Below are 16627 nucleotides of genomic sequence, written 5' to 3'. Positions count from 1 at the left end.
AGCTTCTGCACCCCCGCGCCCTGGGCAGCCGCGCGGCGCCACCGCGAAGGGCGGGGACCCGGGGAGGGCACTCGCTGCCAGCTCCAGGCGGCTCGGAAGAGACTTTCCCCGCCCCCGCCTCCGCCTCGGCAGCCTGCCCTGGCCCTGGGCGCGGGGTGCCGCCCCTCCCGCCCCGCGCGCGGCCAGGCGCAGCCTGGAGCCACCGCGCCCTGCACCCAGTGCGAGCGCGCAGCGCCTGGGACCCCAGCTCAGCGGCCCCGGAGGCCCAAGCCGCACGCAAACTTTTGCTCTAGTGCCCGGTGCTCCTCCCAGGCACGTGAAGCCCCCAAGCGCCCGCGCAGTCGCTCGGGTGAGGAACGAGGCCCCGCCTAGAGGGCGGGGGACTGGGGAGGCGGCTGGCTTTAAATGGGGGCCGACTGGCGGCTCGGGGACAGTCTACCGCGGGGGGGAGTGCGACCTCCGTTCGCCGCGCGGAGAATCGGCTGGGGCGGCCCCCAGGCAAGGTGGCGTGAAGCACTGGAGGGGTGCGGGCGGAGATGGAGACCTGGGGGAATCTCACGTTCTGGGGCGGGAGGCCGGGGCTCGGGAGAGCGTGCCAGGGTAAATGGGGTGCGCACGGAGGCGCCTACGTTGCAGTGTGCGCAGTGAGGGCCGGCAGGGCAAGGAGGCAAGGAGGGTGCCCGCAGCGTGTGATTTCGTGGTGTTGTGCATGCAGGGTCAGCGAGTGTGCAGACAGGAGTCGGTGGGTGTGCACGCAGGGTGAGTGATTCCCGCCGGGTTTGAAGTGTGCTCACTGTGGGCGTGAGTTGTGCATGGCTGTTTCTGGGGTGATGCACAGGACGCTCCCTGTGTGCTCGACTGTTTCTGAAGGGGCGCATGGGGCCAAGGTGTGCGTGCAGGATTCTGGGGATGTGCACCTGGGCCAAGGTATCCACGCAGGGGTCTGAGGGCGTGCACCAGGACAGAGTGTGAGTTCTGGGAAGTCGGTTTCTGCACGTGTGCACGACAAGTCATCGAATGTGCAAACTGGAGTGAGGGGGCAGGCTTGATTTACGAGGGTGCCCCAGGGTGCGAGGCGTGCCTGTCCAGCCAGGGCTGCTTGCCCAGTGTTCGGGTGCACCGTACCCACGCAGTGCCCGCCTGACCCAAGCTTTGCTCCCCTGACAGTTCGCCCCGAGAGCGGGTGCCACGGGCCGAGATGCTCCTCCGGGACCTGGTCCTGCGCCGTGGCTGCTGCTGGCCCTCGCTGCTGCTGCACTGCGCGCTCCACCCGCTCTGGGGCTTCGTGCAGGTGAGCGCCGGCGCCAGTTGCGCGGGACTGCATGGGCTTGGAGACCTGGACAGGACCGGGTGGGGGCAGGGTGCCACGTCACTCCCCCGACCCCAGCTTCCTGCAGCCCGCCTCTGACCAGTCCTGGGGAGAATTTAGGTAATGAGCAGATGCTAGGGCCTCCGCAAAGTCTGGCCGGGAAGAGATGAGAGACTCCAGAGGAAGGCTGCAGGTGTGGCCGAAGGCCCGCAGGACAGGGCCTCAGAACTGGAAGGGTTAGGGAATGCCTGGTGGCGCTGGGGGAGTTGGGGATTATTCCCGTGCTTGTGTGAGTTGGGCAGTCCAAAGAAGAAGAGATGGGCGAGACTGCTTGCCAGTCTGCTGTGGCCCCTGAGCTGTCCCAAGTTGTGGGGCCCTGCTGGGAACCAGCTCAGTCAGCCTTGCTTGGGTGGCGGCCGAGTGACCCCTGGGCGAGGACCAGGAGCTCTAAAGCTGTACCCGACATGCGGGTCGAGTGGGCGGGTCGGTCAGCGTCCCCCCAGCCCTCAACCCCGGCACCGGGCCTGTCTGCTGCCCCCTTCCCTGGCTGGCCTCCGCCTCACTCACAGTTGTTTTCCTTTGGGAACTGACAGCTTCCTCTAATGTGTGAAACGGCAGTTATTAAACTCAGCTGTGCCTCCTCAGGAGGCAGGATTCTGTCACTTTTAAACACTCAGGCGGTTGAGGACCAGCTTCCCTTGTTCAACTTGGAGTCGAACCTCAGATACAATGTTCACTTCCTTCTTATTTTCACTTGCTTCCAGTTTTCCATAAGACTTTTCAGCTAGTGTGGAGAGCAATGCCATGATGTTGTCTTTCTGCACGCCTAGAATTCTCCCGGATAGAAACTAGAGACTCACTGCTACCTCCCCCGACAGAAATAATTGTGCAGAAGCAGCTCAGTTTTTTTATCAGTGTCTTTCAGCCAGGCAGCACTTACACAAGTGTGTGTGTGTGTTTCAGATGCTGTTACTCAATACAAATCAATTTGCGTGCAAACCAATTAGAAAAGGAACCACTAGACAAGTAGAATGGATAAAATCTTGGCTGCAGGCTCGGGAAAAATTCATCTACGCATGATAAGGGCCAGGAAGCCAAGGGAAAGGGGCTTGGGGACGGATGGACCTGGTTTCTAAGCAAAAGAGCTGAGTCGAGGGGAACAGAGGGAAGAAGGGGGAAAACAGGAGGGCCTGAGGCTGCGTACTCCCCTGTAAGGGGAGTGCTGAAAACCCATCTCATCATGGGAGTGTCTTGAACATAGGGAAAGAACTCGGAGTTTCCACGGGAGTTATGCCAGAGGCGCCCCCTGAAGTTGTAGGCGTGTGGAAGGGTGAGGCTGATGTGATGGAGTCCTCTAATTAATAGGACGATTGGTGATGTGAGGGACCTGGGGTCCCCAGGGCACCGGGCTCCTACCTTGACATCAGCCCAAAGCCTCTGGAGGCTGCCGAGATGATAAGACACTCAATCACTCAAGTCAGATGACATTCAAATTGCCGCAAGGTTGGTGTGGGGGCCTCCATTCGCCTCCCCCCTTTTCTCTTTAATGTGTCTGGAATTGAGCTTTTGAGCTTTTGTGATGTAGGGTTCTTCTAAGTTCACTTCCAGATGATTCCTTTTTTTTTTTTTTTTCTGCAAGCGGAGAGGATGACAGGCTGGCAAATTTATTAGGTGTGACAGGAGTGTGTCTCATCAAGTCACTGTGGTGCTGGCCTGTCTCCATGAAAGATGCCAGAAGCCATCATCTTTGTGGGCGTCCTCCTAAGGCCACCCGGCGGGGACACAGGCTCGGATCCGAGCCTGTGGGTCTCTGTGTGTGGACGAGGGGCCGCCCCCAGACCCAGGCGATGCTGACCTCCCGCTACTGCCAATCACTACAGCTTCACTCAAGAATTCAGCAGCATTTACTGGGCACCTACTGTTTGCCAGGCCCTGTGTTAAGTGCCAGGGACCTAGTGGTCCCTGCCCTCAGGGCAGCGATGGCCTGGCACTGGAGAGATAATTAGACAAGTACTTGCAGGCAGATAGCTCCACAGGAGATGGGACCCCGTGGAAGAGGCAGAGCGGTCCCACAGGTGTGGTGCTTCGGCTGAGTCAGGAACCAGGAGAAGTCAGGGGCCGGGCAGGCAGGAGTGAAGCGTGCAGGCGGAAAGAACAGCCCCCTGGGCTGGAGGCGAGAGGGCGAGGCCACTGCTGTGAGCCACGAACACCGTATCTGGCACTTTGGACTTCATCCTAGGGGCAACGGGACTGTCAAAGGCTTATGCAAGAGATGACATGACCTCAGATGGGCGTTTGAGACATCTCAGTCCAGCTCCGGCCAGAAAGAATGATGGGGGGCGGGGAGCAAGGAGGCAAGGGTCAAGGGGGCTGGTGACGGTAGGGTTGCCAGATGGAACCAATAAAAATACAGGATGTATAGTTACATTTGAATTTCAGACAAGCCACAGATTGTTCTTTAGCATGATAAATATATCCCATTACAATATTTGGGACATACTTATACTAAAAAAATTATTGTTTATCTGAAATTAACAAGGCATCCTGCATTTCACCTAGCAACCCTCCGGGAGAGGCGAGACTGCCCAGCAGAAAGAGGGTGGGGTCCTAGTTTAGGCGGGGAGTGGGGAGAATGGATGGATGGATACAAGTCCTGTTTATGAGGCAACATCCCCTGGACCCGAGAGCTGAGCTGCGTGGCCAGGAGTGGGAGCTGGCAGCCATGGAGCCCCTCGTGCCCCAGACCACGGTGACGGGTCCCCAATCCAGGGGACTGCGGGGCCAACCTGTGCCTCTGGATTCTGGCCTCAGGAAAGCCCTGCAGAGCAGGGGAGGGAAGGCAGAGGGCGGCGAGGCTGGAGTAAAAACTCGTCCCAGGACGTCACGCCAGCTTTTGCTCTGTGGGCGGTAGGCACGTTGTTGACCTCTCTGGGCCTCTGCTCCTTCTTAGTCAAGTCCAGCTAAGAGTAGGCGACCTCAAGGGCAAGGTGGTTGTCCTTGTGGGACTCCCTAAGATATATACCAACCAAGCCAGGTATGGCCGCAAGCTCCCAGGACTAAGATTTCCTCTTGACTAAATGCCGCCCCACCACCCCACAGGACCCCGAAGTGGACCTGGGCTGGGGGGACGGGCTAGACCCTGTGTCTCTGCACGGGGCGGCAGGTCACCTCCCAACACATCTTTCCCCTGAGCCCCCACGGAACCCGGCCCTGGGCAGCTGCGGCAGAGCACTCCCCCCCACTGAGCCTGCTGTCCCTGCCGCTACATGTGGAGGGTAACAACCACCCCTCCCGGTTATCCCCGCGGTGAGATGACAGCCTGTCTCCCGTGGCCGGCACACAGCAGAGCTCAGGAAGTCACACTCAGTCAGGATTAATGAGGCACAGGCTCATCTACCTGCCAGCTTACGTAGGGGGAGCAAACATCCCAAAACAGTGGGGAAGATGCCCCAAAGACGAGGGCTTACAAGGCGAGGAAGCTGCCCGGGCAGGTGGGTCTCATCCGGGGGGTCACGGGGCTCAGGACGGCTTGCTTGAGAAGGCTGTGCAGGAGCTGGGTTTGAAGGATGAAGGGAAGTTGGCAAGTGGATCAAGGGTTTTCGTAGCCAGCTGTCAGTGGCGACAGGCTCAGCGGCCTCAGGTCTGCGCTGGACCAAACTCCAGGCAGGGGCCCAGGCGGGGCCCGCCCCTCAGGGAGGACAGCCAGCCCTGAGCAGATACTCCCGTGATGACGGTTGGTTAAGCAGTTGTGCCGGCCCCCTTTCCCGTGGGGCCGTGCCGAGACACTACAGCTTTCTGAAGTTCTTCCTCTCCCATCAGCCTTGGGTCACTTTGGGCCCTGGGTTCCCTGCCTATAATTTCACTGCATTAAACTCTCTCATACATCCTGTGCCCGTGTAGCCTCTCACACAAATAGGGCATTGGGTCGGGCCAGGTTAAACAAACGTGCTGCTCTCCAACGCCCTCGCGTACATTGCACAGTGGAGAGTGGGAAAGTAATTGCTTTGGCAGTGGCCTTCATGGCCTGACGTTCACACACTTGGTAGAGTTCAGGGGAGAGGCGATCTCCGAGGCCAGCGGCCGGGCAGCCGGAGCTCCCAAGCAACGCCCCGCAGTCCTAGACGGTCAGAATCCAGAGGGCAGGCTCCGAGCGGGCAGGAGAACTGGCCACTGTACCCGTGGAGAAGCCCGGGGTCCAGTCACTGAGGGGCAAGGAGTTAATCACATCTGTGACATAACAGAAAAGGCTCACCCTCTGAGCATGCGCTCTTCCTAGCGGGACATAGACCGCCTCTCAGAGCTTGAACCACAGTCGATGGTCCTTTGAAAACGCTCAGAGGTGGTACGCAGGAGCTTCTTGGCCTTGCCGGCGCTGCCAGAGCTGGAAACCGGTTCCCCTCCCGCTGCCATCCCCATGGCCCTTACTGGCCTGCTCACATCTGCCAAAGGCAGCGGGGATCCGAGCCCTGTGCGCTCTCTGCTGGGCCTGGACACGGCAGCCAGGGGTCACGCTGCCCTTTAAAGGCGGCCACATGTGGTTGGTTTTGCAGGGAAATCAGGGTTCTAGGTTTCTACTCACTCAAGACGACAGCTAGAGAAATTAAGCGTGGGCATTGTTGGGGTGGGGGTGACCACCAACTTTTCCTTCATGCCTTTAAGTCAGCTTATTCCCCGGGATGGGCTCAAAGCACCAGCCTCGCGGATTTACGGCTCCGCCTCAGGGAGGGACACGGGCGCGGTCCGTGTACAGCTCCGGCTCCGTTGGAAGCTTAGCCTGGGGTGCTTACCATACCCATGCCCGGCTGCACCTGCAGGAACTCTGATGTAACGGTGGCTAAGGCTCAGAGGGGAGTATTTTGGAGGGCAGTCGGGGTTGGGGACCACTGGGCGAGCACAGCCAGCTCCTGCCACTGAAGTAACACTGATTACCAGACCCAAGTTCCAGAGTCATGGTTTCTGGTCCAGCTTTTAATATTTCTTCCTTCGTTCATTCATTCATTCATTCATTCATTCATTTGCCAAATGTTCATGGAATGCCAGACACCCCCTTGAGTGCCAGGTTATGATAGTGTGAGAAATGACCACAGGCCTGGCCCCTGCCCCCGCAGACCTACGGCCCAGTTGTGCAGAGGGGCAGGAACCAGGGAGTCACCCCGAGGCAGACTTCAGCCCTGCAGAGCGGGACCTGGGCCGGAGGAGTCTAGGGAAAGGAGGTCTGACCAGGTCCCGGGGGTCAGGGCCGCTTCCCTGAACAGGTGAGAGCCACGCTGAGAAGGGGCCAGCGGGGAAAGGCAGGGGTGGGGACGCTCTGGCCCACTGCAGCAGCCCATGAAAGGGCGGGAGTGTGGCCGGGGCAGAGACTGGAAGAAGGGCCCTGAGGGCAGAGCCGCGGGTGAGAGTTCAGGGCGAGTTGGGGCTGGAGACGCTATGGGGACGGGGCGGGGGGGTGGTCTCCCGTGCAGGACCCTGTGGGCACGTGATCCCTTGAGGTGTGGGCAGCCTTTCAGGGAGGGGGTTCTCAGGGATGCAGATGGCCCGGTTGGGTGTGTTTCACACGAGACCCCTGGGGCTCCCCGTGGTTGTGCGGATCACCAGAGCAGACGCCTGGCCGAGGACGCCGTTTCCTCCCTGGAGACGGAGGGCCTTGGCTGTTCCAGGAAGGCTGTCAGGAGCTGGGACCGCGGGAAGGGGAAGGCTGGGCCTTGTACTGGAGCAGGACAGACTGGAGAAGTGGCTGGGTCTGCCTGCCGGGGGGGCATACATCGGTGTCCTGCCCCCACCCACGCGGGGGAGCCTGGGGCAGCCACTTCCCCTGGGCTTCAGTGTCCTCGCCGGTCTGCTGGGGAGCCTCCAGGAGCTCATCTTCCAGCTGTTTCTGCCTCTCTGTCATATCGCAGCCACTTGCCACAGTCCCATAGCTGGCCCCCGGCAGAGCTGGGAATAAAACCTGAATCTCCAGACCTGCCAAGCTCGCCTCCTACAACCTTTTCTCTTTGAACCTGACCTCTGTCTATTCTTCCTGCCGTGGTTTGGGAGAAGAAGCCCACGTCCCGGCCTGGCAGGGAGCGCGGGGGGGCGGTGGGGGGGGCGTTTTGGCTCCCGGGTTGCCTCACGGTCTTCTCGTGGTCACGTGGGTCCGTTTCTGCAGGTGACACACGGCGAGCCCCAGAAGTCCTGCTCCAAGGTGACTGACAGCTGTCAACACATCTGCCAGTGCCGGCCCCCTCCCCCGCTGCCGCCGCCGCCCCCGCCCCCGCCGCCTCCCAGACTGCTCTCTGCCCCAGGTGAGTAAAGGCTTGCCTGTTTCCAATTTCCCCTGGTGTCCTGCGGGCCCCGGGAGAACCTGGGGCAGAGCAGAGGGCAGCCTTGCCTCCTCGGTAATTTTCCACTGGCCGAGCAGGAGGGAAGCCAAGGCCCAACTTTCGGCTGCAGTCTGCAAAACGCCTTCCCCGCAGAACGCTCCTGCGGGACGGAGAAGGATGCTTCTGCACCCGCTAATCAGATCACAGCCAGCCTCCCTTGGATGGGCGACAGAGCCCGGACTGCTCTGAAGGCCAGACCTTTAAAGGACAGGCCCTGGGCACCAGGGTTCTATAGCCACCCACGCACACGGTTTCATTTTCCGACTGTGATTCTGGTCTAAGGAGGCTCTGGGAGCCCAGTGGCCTGGATGCCTCTCAGCCGTTGGCAGTGAACTTGGCTCCCTGCCCCCTCGCCTGTTCGCCTTGATTTCATCTATGAACAATCCGACCTCCTGGTCATTCAAACAAAGGAGGGTTTCTTAGCCAGAAACGGCCCGAGTCCTGACCTCCAAGGGTTAAGTGCCCTGCATACAATTGCTACTTGACAAGGTCTCTGAGAAGAGATTCTGCACGTGGGGTTGATCACCCACGGTTCGGCCTGTAGAATGCCCGTGGTGCTGGCTGGGTCTCCCTTGGTTAAGTGCACCGCCGTTGAGTTATTGGGGCGTATTTTAAAGACCCTCGACGACGCTTGCTCTCTGGTCAGCTGTGTGTCCAGACAGCGATGCGGCGTCCTAGGGGATCTTCGCAGTTCACATGCGTTTGCGTTTTGTCTGCTGGGCCCTGACGAGTCTCCGTTCTTACCTGGTGCTTCTCAGAGTGGGGTCCTCAACATCGCCTGAAGCATTTTTTTAAAGGGCAGCCCCAGGGGCCCAGTTCAGACCCACCCACTCAGAGACACTCGGGTGGGGCTTAGGAAGTAGCGGCTCTGCGGCGATTCAAATGCAAGTGACAGTGGAGATACTTGGCCTCCCGGGCCCCCTGCTCTGGGCCTCTGCGGGATCTCCCATCCCAGGGTGCTCACCTCCTCCTCTCTCTGGAAGGAATCCCCGAGCTGTCCTGGGGGGTCACAGCCTCCCCGATTCCTTGAGGGTGTCTCCTCCTCCCAGGGTGTGGGCCCCGGGCCTGTGCTGCCCGCAGCTGCACTGGTGTCTGATGGCCCCGGGTAGAGCCGCTTCAGTTCACCTGGTGCTGACTGAGCTTCTGTGCCCGACACGGAGGTGAGAGGCGGTTCTGGGCTCCCGGGATCTCTCAGCCTCGAAGGGAAGGCCCTCCCGTCAGCAACCTACACGAGGTGGCATGAGACAGCACAGATGTTGCCACCCGGTGCACGGGAGATCCCCGAGTAGCTCGGCCACAGCGCACTGTAACTGTGACCTGGGTCTTGAAGAACCAATGGCATTGTTCCCGGTCGATAAGGAGGTGGTGGGAAGGGGCACCCGGGCGGAAGGACCACCATGGGCAAAGGCGTGAGGGTCTGCCTCCGTGAGACCCTCCCTGGCAGTCACGAGCCCTTCAGCAGGTGGGCCAGGGGCGGACCGGGCAGGGCCTCGGGTGGGCGGGCGGGTGCGCGCGCGGCCAATGAGATCACATTTCCTCTGGTGAGTCACGGCCTGCCAAATGTCATTCATCATATCCAAATGCCTCCTGTTCTTTGCTCCTTTTTCTTTAAATAGACTCACTTTTGTGTGTATGCAAATTAACTTCCAAAGAAAACGTGACACAACCACTGTCAATGAAAAGACAGCGCAAACTCAAAGTGACCGTAAAAATAAATGTAATGGAAACGAAGCCAGCGCTGGCGAGGTGTCAGAGCCGAGGTAGCTCTCTGTGGAGCCTCTTCCCTGCGAAGACGGCAGAAGGTTTGTGAGAGCATCAGAAGGGCCTCATTCCTGGTCCCAGGTTTCACTGTGCTGAGTCCTGGGTCCCTGTGCCGTGGGAAGTCAGCTCACTTAGCTGCAGGGACGTGCACCCCGCCCTTCACAAGTCTGCTGTGGGCTGTGACCAGCCCACGAAGGTGGGAAATGGCATGATTTCTGTATATCTGCTGTAGAGAGATCGACTTTCTTGACAATGCGGGGGTGCAATTGGGGATGAGCTACCAGACTGGAGTCATGCGGGGGCCTCTTGGGATAATTCAGTCCCCAAGCCACCCTCGAGGGCCTGAAACCAGGCTGGGGTTGCAGGGAGGGGCGGCGGGCAGGGAGTGCCCCGTGGCTGGGGACAGCCGCCTCATGCGGAGCTTTGGGCCCGAGGGCCTCCTGGGTGAGAGGGGAGGAGGTGCAGTTTGGTCCCAAGGCAGGACTGTCTAGTCACACGCAGCAGACACAGCCACCGTGAAGTGGCTTAAGTAACACAGAACTAGGGAGGGAGATGCTAGTGTTTTGCCTCGTGTACCAGGATATTCCAGCAGCAGGTCTTCCATGACGACAGTACTGGATTTCTGTCTCGGCCCCGTTCTCTCCTGGTTTCTCCTGGGTTGCCTTTTCTCTCAGGTTGGACCAGTCCCTGGGACTCCAGGCACCAGGATTCCATCACTCTTGCAGTTAGTAATCTTCCTACGAAGAGAGCTTCTCTTTCCCAAAACATCCTCTAACGTCCTGGGGCTGACTTTCATTGGATCATCTTGAGTCACATGTCCATCCTTGGACCAATCATGGTGGCCTATGGGATGAAATATGCTGATTGGCCAGGCCTGGGCCACGTGACCACCCTTGGGGTTGGAGTGTAGAGACAGAGGTTAAGGGAGTGGTGGCCTCCCAAGGTCATGGACATGAACCCTGGGCAGAGGGGTCAGCAGATGCACCCCACAGCCATGAAGTGCCTGGCAGATTAGACCAGTGGCAGAGAATGTTTTGTACATTCTCTAAGTCCTCCTTGAGCTCACCCCGGACCCTGCGCACAAGCGGCACCCAGTAAAATGCCAGAGAGAGCTATGGCCACAGCCACAACTGCTGCCTGCCCTACAATGGAAAGGGACCGGCCTCTCTCCCAGAGGGCACGGGGCTCCAGAGCTGCGGAAGCTCTGCTGTCATTTAGCAGGTGTGCATGGAGCTCGCCAGGTGCTGGGCCAGGGACTCAGCCCTCTCGTGGGCGAGAGGGGCAGGTCCAGCCCTCTTGGAGTTCACGGTCCGGCGGACTGTCGTTTGCAGCAGGAGCGTTTGTAGGAGTGTCCTCTCCTGCCGTCTCTCTGGACACCTGGGCTCCAGGCTCGTGTCATCCTTTGCTCACGTGTTCATCGGATGGGCCTTGAATTTCCGCCCCCCCCCCACCCTGGGGGCCTCTCTTTCACCTGGGGGAACAGTAGCCAAGCACCTGCTCTGTGCCCAGCCCCATGCTGGGGCCACTGGAGGCACCCAGAGGCACCCAGGGACTTGTCCCCAGTGGCAGGGGCCGGGTAATGAAAAGGCTGGGGACGAGCACGAGCTGAGCCTCGGCCGGTGCCAGCTCGGCCACTTCTGTGTGTGTGTGTGTGTGTGTGTGTGTGTGGACCAGACCACACGTGAGGCTCAGCCCCGCCTTCTACAAACCAGGTTTGCGGGTTCCACCCGCCCGGGGGGCTGACTGGAGGATTCCCGTAAGTGAAAAGTGCTTTTGAAATGGCTGCCATTCATCCCGTGGAAATCCTCCTGATGCACGGCGGGCTGGGAGCACCAGACCGGGGAACACAGGTGCTGCTGAGGACGGGCTCATTCCAGAAAAGGTGGGGGGGAGGCATGACAGGATTCCCTGGCAGACCCGGGAGCAGAGAGAGGCCAGGCAGGCCGTGGGGGCCGTGGGGGACGGGGAAGCGCTGACGCAAAGACCCAGAGTTAGGGGCCCAAGGAGCCAACAGGAGACTCCCCGCTGACGCCGTGTTGATTGGCAGGAGCCTGGGCGGAGGGAGACAGAAGGAAGGGAGGAATCTCTGCGTGATTTCCAGCGGACTTATCCAGTCTCCCATGGAAGTACCTGGCAGAAACATTTGCCCAAATGAACTGAGTGTCCTCCACGTGACCAAACAGCACGCTGCTGCTCAGGGGGACCGGCTTGTCCTGGTGTGCCCGGGCCTCCCCTGGCTTTACCCCGCAAAGTCCTGAACCCCAGAAACCCTTTGGTCCTGGGCAAACCTGCGCAGTTGGTCATCCTACTGCTGGACCACCCTTCTGGCAAAGGCAGCGTGGTTTCTTTTTGCTGTGTGTGGTTTTTGGTGTGTTTGTTGTTTTGTTTCACCACGAAACTTTCTGGAGCACTAGCTCCCAGTGCCACCTGGGGCTCATTGCTCTTGGGGACCACTCAGGCCTGCATTCCTCCGAGGGGGTCCAGCCCTGTGCCCTCTCCCAGAAGTCCTTTGAGACAGCCCGGCCCTGAGTCCCGCCTGCCATCGGGAAGGGGCAGGGAGAAGTCTCTGGTGAGGCGGGAGAATCTTGAGCAGCTTCTCTGCTTGCTGCCCTTGCTTCCCACACTCTGCCCCCAATCCCGCCCACTTCAGCCGAGGTGGAGGGTGCACTTCGTGAACTTTTGCCCGCTGTGGGCCGTCGGGGGTCACTAGACCAGTAGTTCTCTGGTGCGAGTGTGGTCAGAACCCCCTGGAAGGCTTGTTGTGAACACAGGTTGCCAGAATTCCTGATTTAGTCGGTCTGGGCGGGGCTGAGGGTTTGCATGTCTGACATATCGTCTGGTGGTGCTGATGCCACTGGGTGCACAGTTTGAGAACCAGCGTCCTAGGGGGTGGCCTCAGGTCGGGGAGCTCCAGCGTCAGTCCCAACCCTTCCAGTCCCAGCCCTGTGACCCTGGGCACGGTGCATCCTTGTCAGAGCCTCAGTCTCCTCATCTGTAAAGTGGGGCTGATGATCCCCACCCGAGACAGGATTTCTGTGAGACTGCAGATTCTGCGGGCTGTTCTTGGCAGACACCACGTGCCCGAGAGGGGGTGCTGCAGTGCGGTGGCTCCCCGCGACCTGGGCTCAAGCCTTGTTCCTTAGCAAAGGGCCTTGGGCAAGCTGTCCTGAGCTGCTTGGGGCCTCCATGTCCACATCTGTAAAAGGGGACTGGTGACGATACCCGCCACAGATGGGGGTGGTCAACCCACGTCACACTCCATACATGGCAGCTAAGAAGTAATACTAATGGTAACAATCGAAATAATAATAGTTCAGTGACCGCTAAGTTTGGAGTTGCTTAAACCCGGCTCTGGCACCTGCCTGCTGAGAGCAAGAGATCCGATGAGAAACTCAAGGATGAAGGGGGTTCTTTAAGGACTCCCCTAGGAATTCAATAGAAAGGAAGGGGTTGTCAGAGAGTGTCTCCCAGGGCCGCCCTCGCCAGGCCTGTGATTCTCAAAGTCCCCCAGAGTCCCCCAAGTGCAGGTGCTTCTAGAAAGCGTGGGCAGGGCTGCATCCCGGGGAAGGCGAGGCAAACATGGCCCCAGGGCCTGACCGAAGAGCCCACGGCAGCCTCCAGAGCTCAGGACGTGCCCTGAGCCCTGGGCGTCCTTCGTCAGGGCCAGCGGTGGCCCATGGTCCCCGCCCGTGACTCACACGGCTGAGGCCGGGGCAGGAGGGTGCACCGGGAAAAGGCAGGCACACCCTCCGTGAGATCTGCCCCTGAGGCTGGCTGGTCCCAAAATAGCAGCGGCAGGGCAGAGGCGTGAGCATGCATTTCCTTAGTGCCTGTCTTGAAGAAGTTCAAAGCGCTGCCATTTCATTCTTTGCATTTATTTTATTCTTCGAAAAATCAAAAAAGAGGTTAAGTGACTCCCCAGAGGTCACCCAGCAGTGGTGGAGCTCGGAATGAGTCACCTGGTTCATCTCTATGCGCTGAGGCCAAGTTTTAACAGAGAAAAAAAAATGGGACTGTGAAAGTTCTAGAATGCTCTTTTTGGTTTGGTGCACTCAGAATACTAGAAGGAACCTGATACTTAGTTCCCAACACTGAAGGGGAAGCCCCCTTTCCTCCCCTCAGGCCTCCAACACACCTTGGTAGCAGGGATACCAGCCCCAGTGCCTGTGAGGGGTCTAGGCCTCAAAGGCGGTGAGTTACTTGTTCCGGGCCGGCCAGCTAAGGAGGGGTGGTCATTCAAGGCCCCCTGATCACTCCCTGTTGCCTCCTCTCTGCCCACCTCTCCCTGCACCATTGGAGTCCGCTGCACGGGTCGCCTTTCCTTTCCTGTCTCAGAGCCTTTGTAGCTACTAGTTCTTGCGTCTGCAGGGCCTCCCCGAGAGTGGTGAACCTGACGCATGCCGATCTCAGATGTCCTCCAGGGACACCTCTCCTAACTTCCACAGGGGTCATGCGTTCCCTGTTCAGACTTTCTATGGGGGGTGTGGGACAAACCACCCCGGAACGGAGTGGTTACAGAAGCAACACCAGTGTGCTATCCTTTCCTCCCATGGCTGTGGGGGCTCAAAGGCTCCACTCGGAGGGCCTCCCTGGGGGTCTTCCCCGTGACTGCGGTCCGTTGCCTGGGGCTGGAGGCATGCTGAAGGCTTCCTTGTTTGTGTCTCATGGGTGGTGCTGGCTGCTGCTTGGCCTGAATTCCAGAACAGCCACACGCCATGCGTCTGTGTGGCCACGGCTTCCTCACAGCGTGGCGGCCGTGTTCCAAGCTTGCGAAGCCGGTGGAAGCCACGCCCCCTGGATGACGCAGCTGAGAAGCACCTGCAGCATCACTTCTGCTGCGGCACTTCCTTCCTTGGAACCGAGTGACCGAGGCAGCTCCTTTGGAGGAGTGGGGCTTCAACTCCACCCCTGGGTAGAGAATTTGCATGTACTTTAAACCACACCTGCCCCCATCAACACGCACACATCCATGCATACTCTCTTTGAACTTTGCTTTGCTTTCCTAGAAGTGGCCCCACCCATTACATATCTAATTAACATGTCTCCTTAATTACTTGGCTTACGCCTGGACTCTGAGCTAGACACAGACCATCGTCAGGTGGCTGGTGGGTCCACCCACCGACAGCCCCCAACTCCTCAGCAAGGGCCTGCACACCGTGGGTCCTCAGGAGCTACTCATTCATTTCTTTTTTTCTTAGAGAGGGGAAGGGAGGGAGAAGGAGAGGGAGAGAGAAACATTGATCGGTTGCCTCCTGTACCCACCCCCACCGACAACCAAATGTGCCACCTAGGCACACGCCCTGACCTGGCATCGAACTGGTGACCTTTTGCTTTGCGGGACTGAGCCACCCTGGTCGGGGCTACTGATTCATTTCTTTTGCAAAGGTTTTTGACTGTCGACTCTTGCCAGACCCCGGCCAGGTCCTGGGAGTGCAGTCATGGAGTCAACATGACTCCATGATGACTACACAAGTGTGCACAGGCAGGCAGGGTGGGTGGGCGGCGGCTGGGACAGAAGATAAACGCAAATGTCGACGGGAACATAGGAACCACCACATGTTACAGGGGTAATGACAAGGATGCGATCGGATGGTGGTGACTGGGTGCTCACCTAGACTTCATGGTCTGGGGACAGGAGATGACATTTCAGCTGATAGCTGGAGGGATGTAGTCTCGGGGGAGGTGGTTCTCAGTGGCGGGAACAGCAAGTACAAGCCCGCCATGCGGGAGGGCCCTGGGGTGCGTGACGGGCTGGCTGCTGGGTGAAGGAGACGGGAGGCAGCCCGTCCCAGAGGAGACGGTGCCCGGACCAGGCAGGGGCAGGGCCCTGGAGGCTAGGCAAGGGGCAGGGCTTTGCTCTTATAAGCAACTAGACGCCTCTAGATGGGTTTGAACAGCAAGAGTGGTGTGACCTCACTTACACTTCACAGAGACTGGCTCCCCCACCCCCCAAACCCCATGAGGGTCCAGATGAGAGTCAGTGATGGAAGAGCCTGGGTGTGGCCTGGGCGGGGGGCGGGGGGGGGGGCAGTGGGAGGCACGAGGCAGACCTGTCAGGCCCCGGTCTGGTTTAAGAGGGTTTGGAGTTTGGATGACAGGACTCTGTAAAGGCGGTGGTTGCAGAGTGGGGGACAGCAATGTCCCCGGGTTCTGTGCAATGAACAAGCAGACATCACTCACATTCCCCCTCCTTGGTCCTCTCGGGACATTTGTGAGCTCACCAAGGGGCCAGTGCAGGCCCGGTGGGGCCTGAAAGGGGTGAGCGACTCCAGTGCGCCCCTGTGTGTCTTAGCGGCTGCCATTCTACAAGGACACGATCTCTGGGACTTTATAAAGGTTCCGCTCCCTGGGGCAGGCAGAAGAGGAGAGGCCTTTGGAAGCCTCGAAAGCCAAGCCGAGGATGGGAGCAGCAGGTCCGGCCAGCCCGGGGGATCTGCCTTCTCTGCAGGGCACCGGGCTCCTTATGACAGAGTGTGAATGCCACAGCGCCATCCTGCCCGGGGTGCGCCCATGGTGAGGGGCTGCGGGCATCAAACGGGCCGTGTCACTGAACATCCCTTGCTTCATGGGCTGTGTTGGTGCCGAGCTGGTCCTCGCTGTCACCGTGGATTTGGACCTGGGGGTATCGGATGCTCAACATTGCGGGAGGCAGGGCTTCTGTCCTGTTATCTTTGAGCCACCGGCCTGGTCTGCGAGCAGGGGGACCTGGGGCTGCGCCCGGCTCTGGCCCCCCACCGGCCGTGTGCTGGTCGCTCAGCCTCTCTGAGCGCCGTGTTCTTGTCTGCAAATGCTGGCTGAGATTCTGTCCCCCGAAGGTGGTCATGCTGGCCTCGCCCAGTGCCTGGTGCCTCCCACTCTCCCTTGGCAACACCATTTTTGCTTGAGTACATACGTCTCTTACCCAAGCCGGTCTCAGCTCCCCGTCCCTAAAACGGGCTGGCTCTGCCCTGAGTTCTGCTCCAGACGGAGCACCTCGCCCTGTGAGCACGACTCTTGTCCCTGGGCTTGAACGTCCGTCCGGCCGTGTAAGAATTTTAATAGTTGCTGGCTTTCTTTTTAAAAGGTGATTTTATTTCTTTTTTTAAGTGCTGACTCTCCCTTTCCCAATTCAATAAGTAGAATTGTTTGCCATCCATTTATTTGCTTGAATCCAGCAAATGAAAGATTCTAGATTTATGTGGACTTTAATTTGCTC

At 59.2% G+C, this 16627-nt stretch overlaps 1 protein-coding gene across 1 annotated transcript in view; it reads left to right on the top strand.

The window, feature by feature from the left end:
• The first annotated feature begins 388 nt into the window (after nucleotides 1–388).
• Nucleotides 389–16627, top strand: part of PRIMA1 (proline rich membrane anchor 1) — a 45827-nt gene continuing 29588 nt past the window's right edge. The window contains exons 1-3 of the mRNA XM_045823462.1: nucleotides 389–503; nucleotides 1168–1291; nucleotides 7458–7593. Coding sequence (XP_045679418.1) covers nucleotides 406–503; nucleotides 1168–1291; nucleotides 7458–7593 — 358 coding nt within the window. The 5' untranslated portion in view covers nucleotides 389–405. The remainder of the gene's footprint in view (nucleotides 504–1167; nucleotides 1292–7457; nucleotides 7594–16627) is intronic.

The sequence above is a fragment of the Phyllostomus hastatus genome, unplaced genomic scaffold, assembly GCF_019186645.2.
Source record: "Phyllostomus hastatus isolate PE091 unplaced genomic scaffold, TTU_PhHast_1.1 phas_scaffold_501, whole genome shotgun sequence".
NCBI classification, from domain to species: Eukaryota; Metazoa; Chordata; class Mammalia; order Chiroptera; family Phyllostomidae; genus Phyllostomus; species Phyllostomus hastatus.
Note: the sequence above shows the minus strand (reverse complement) of the source record. Positions and strands in the feature narration are given on the sequence as shown.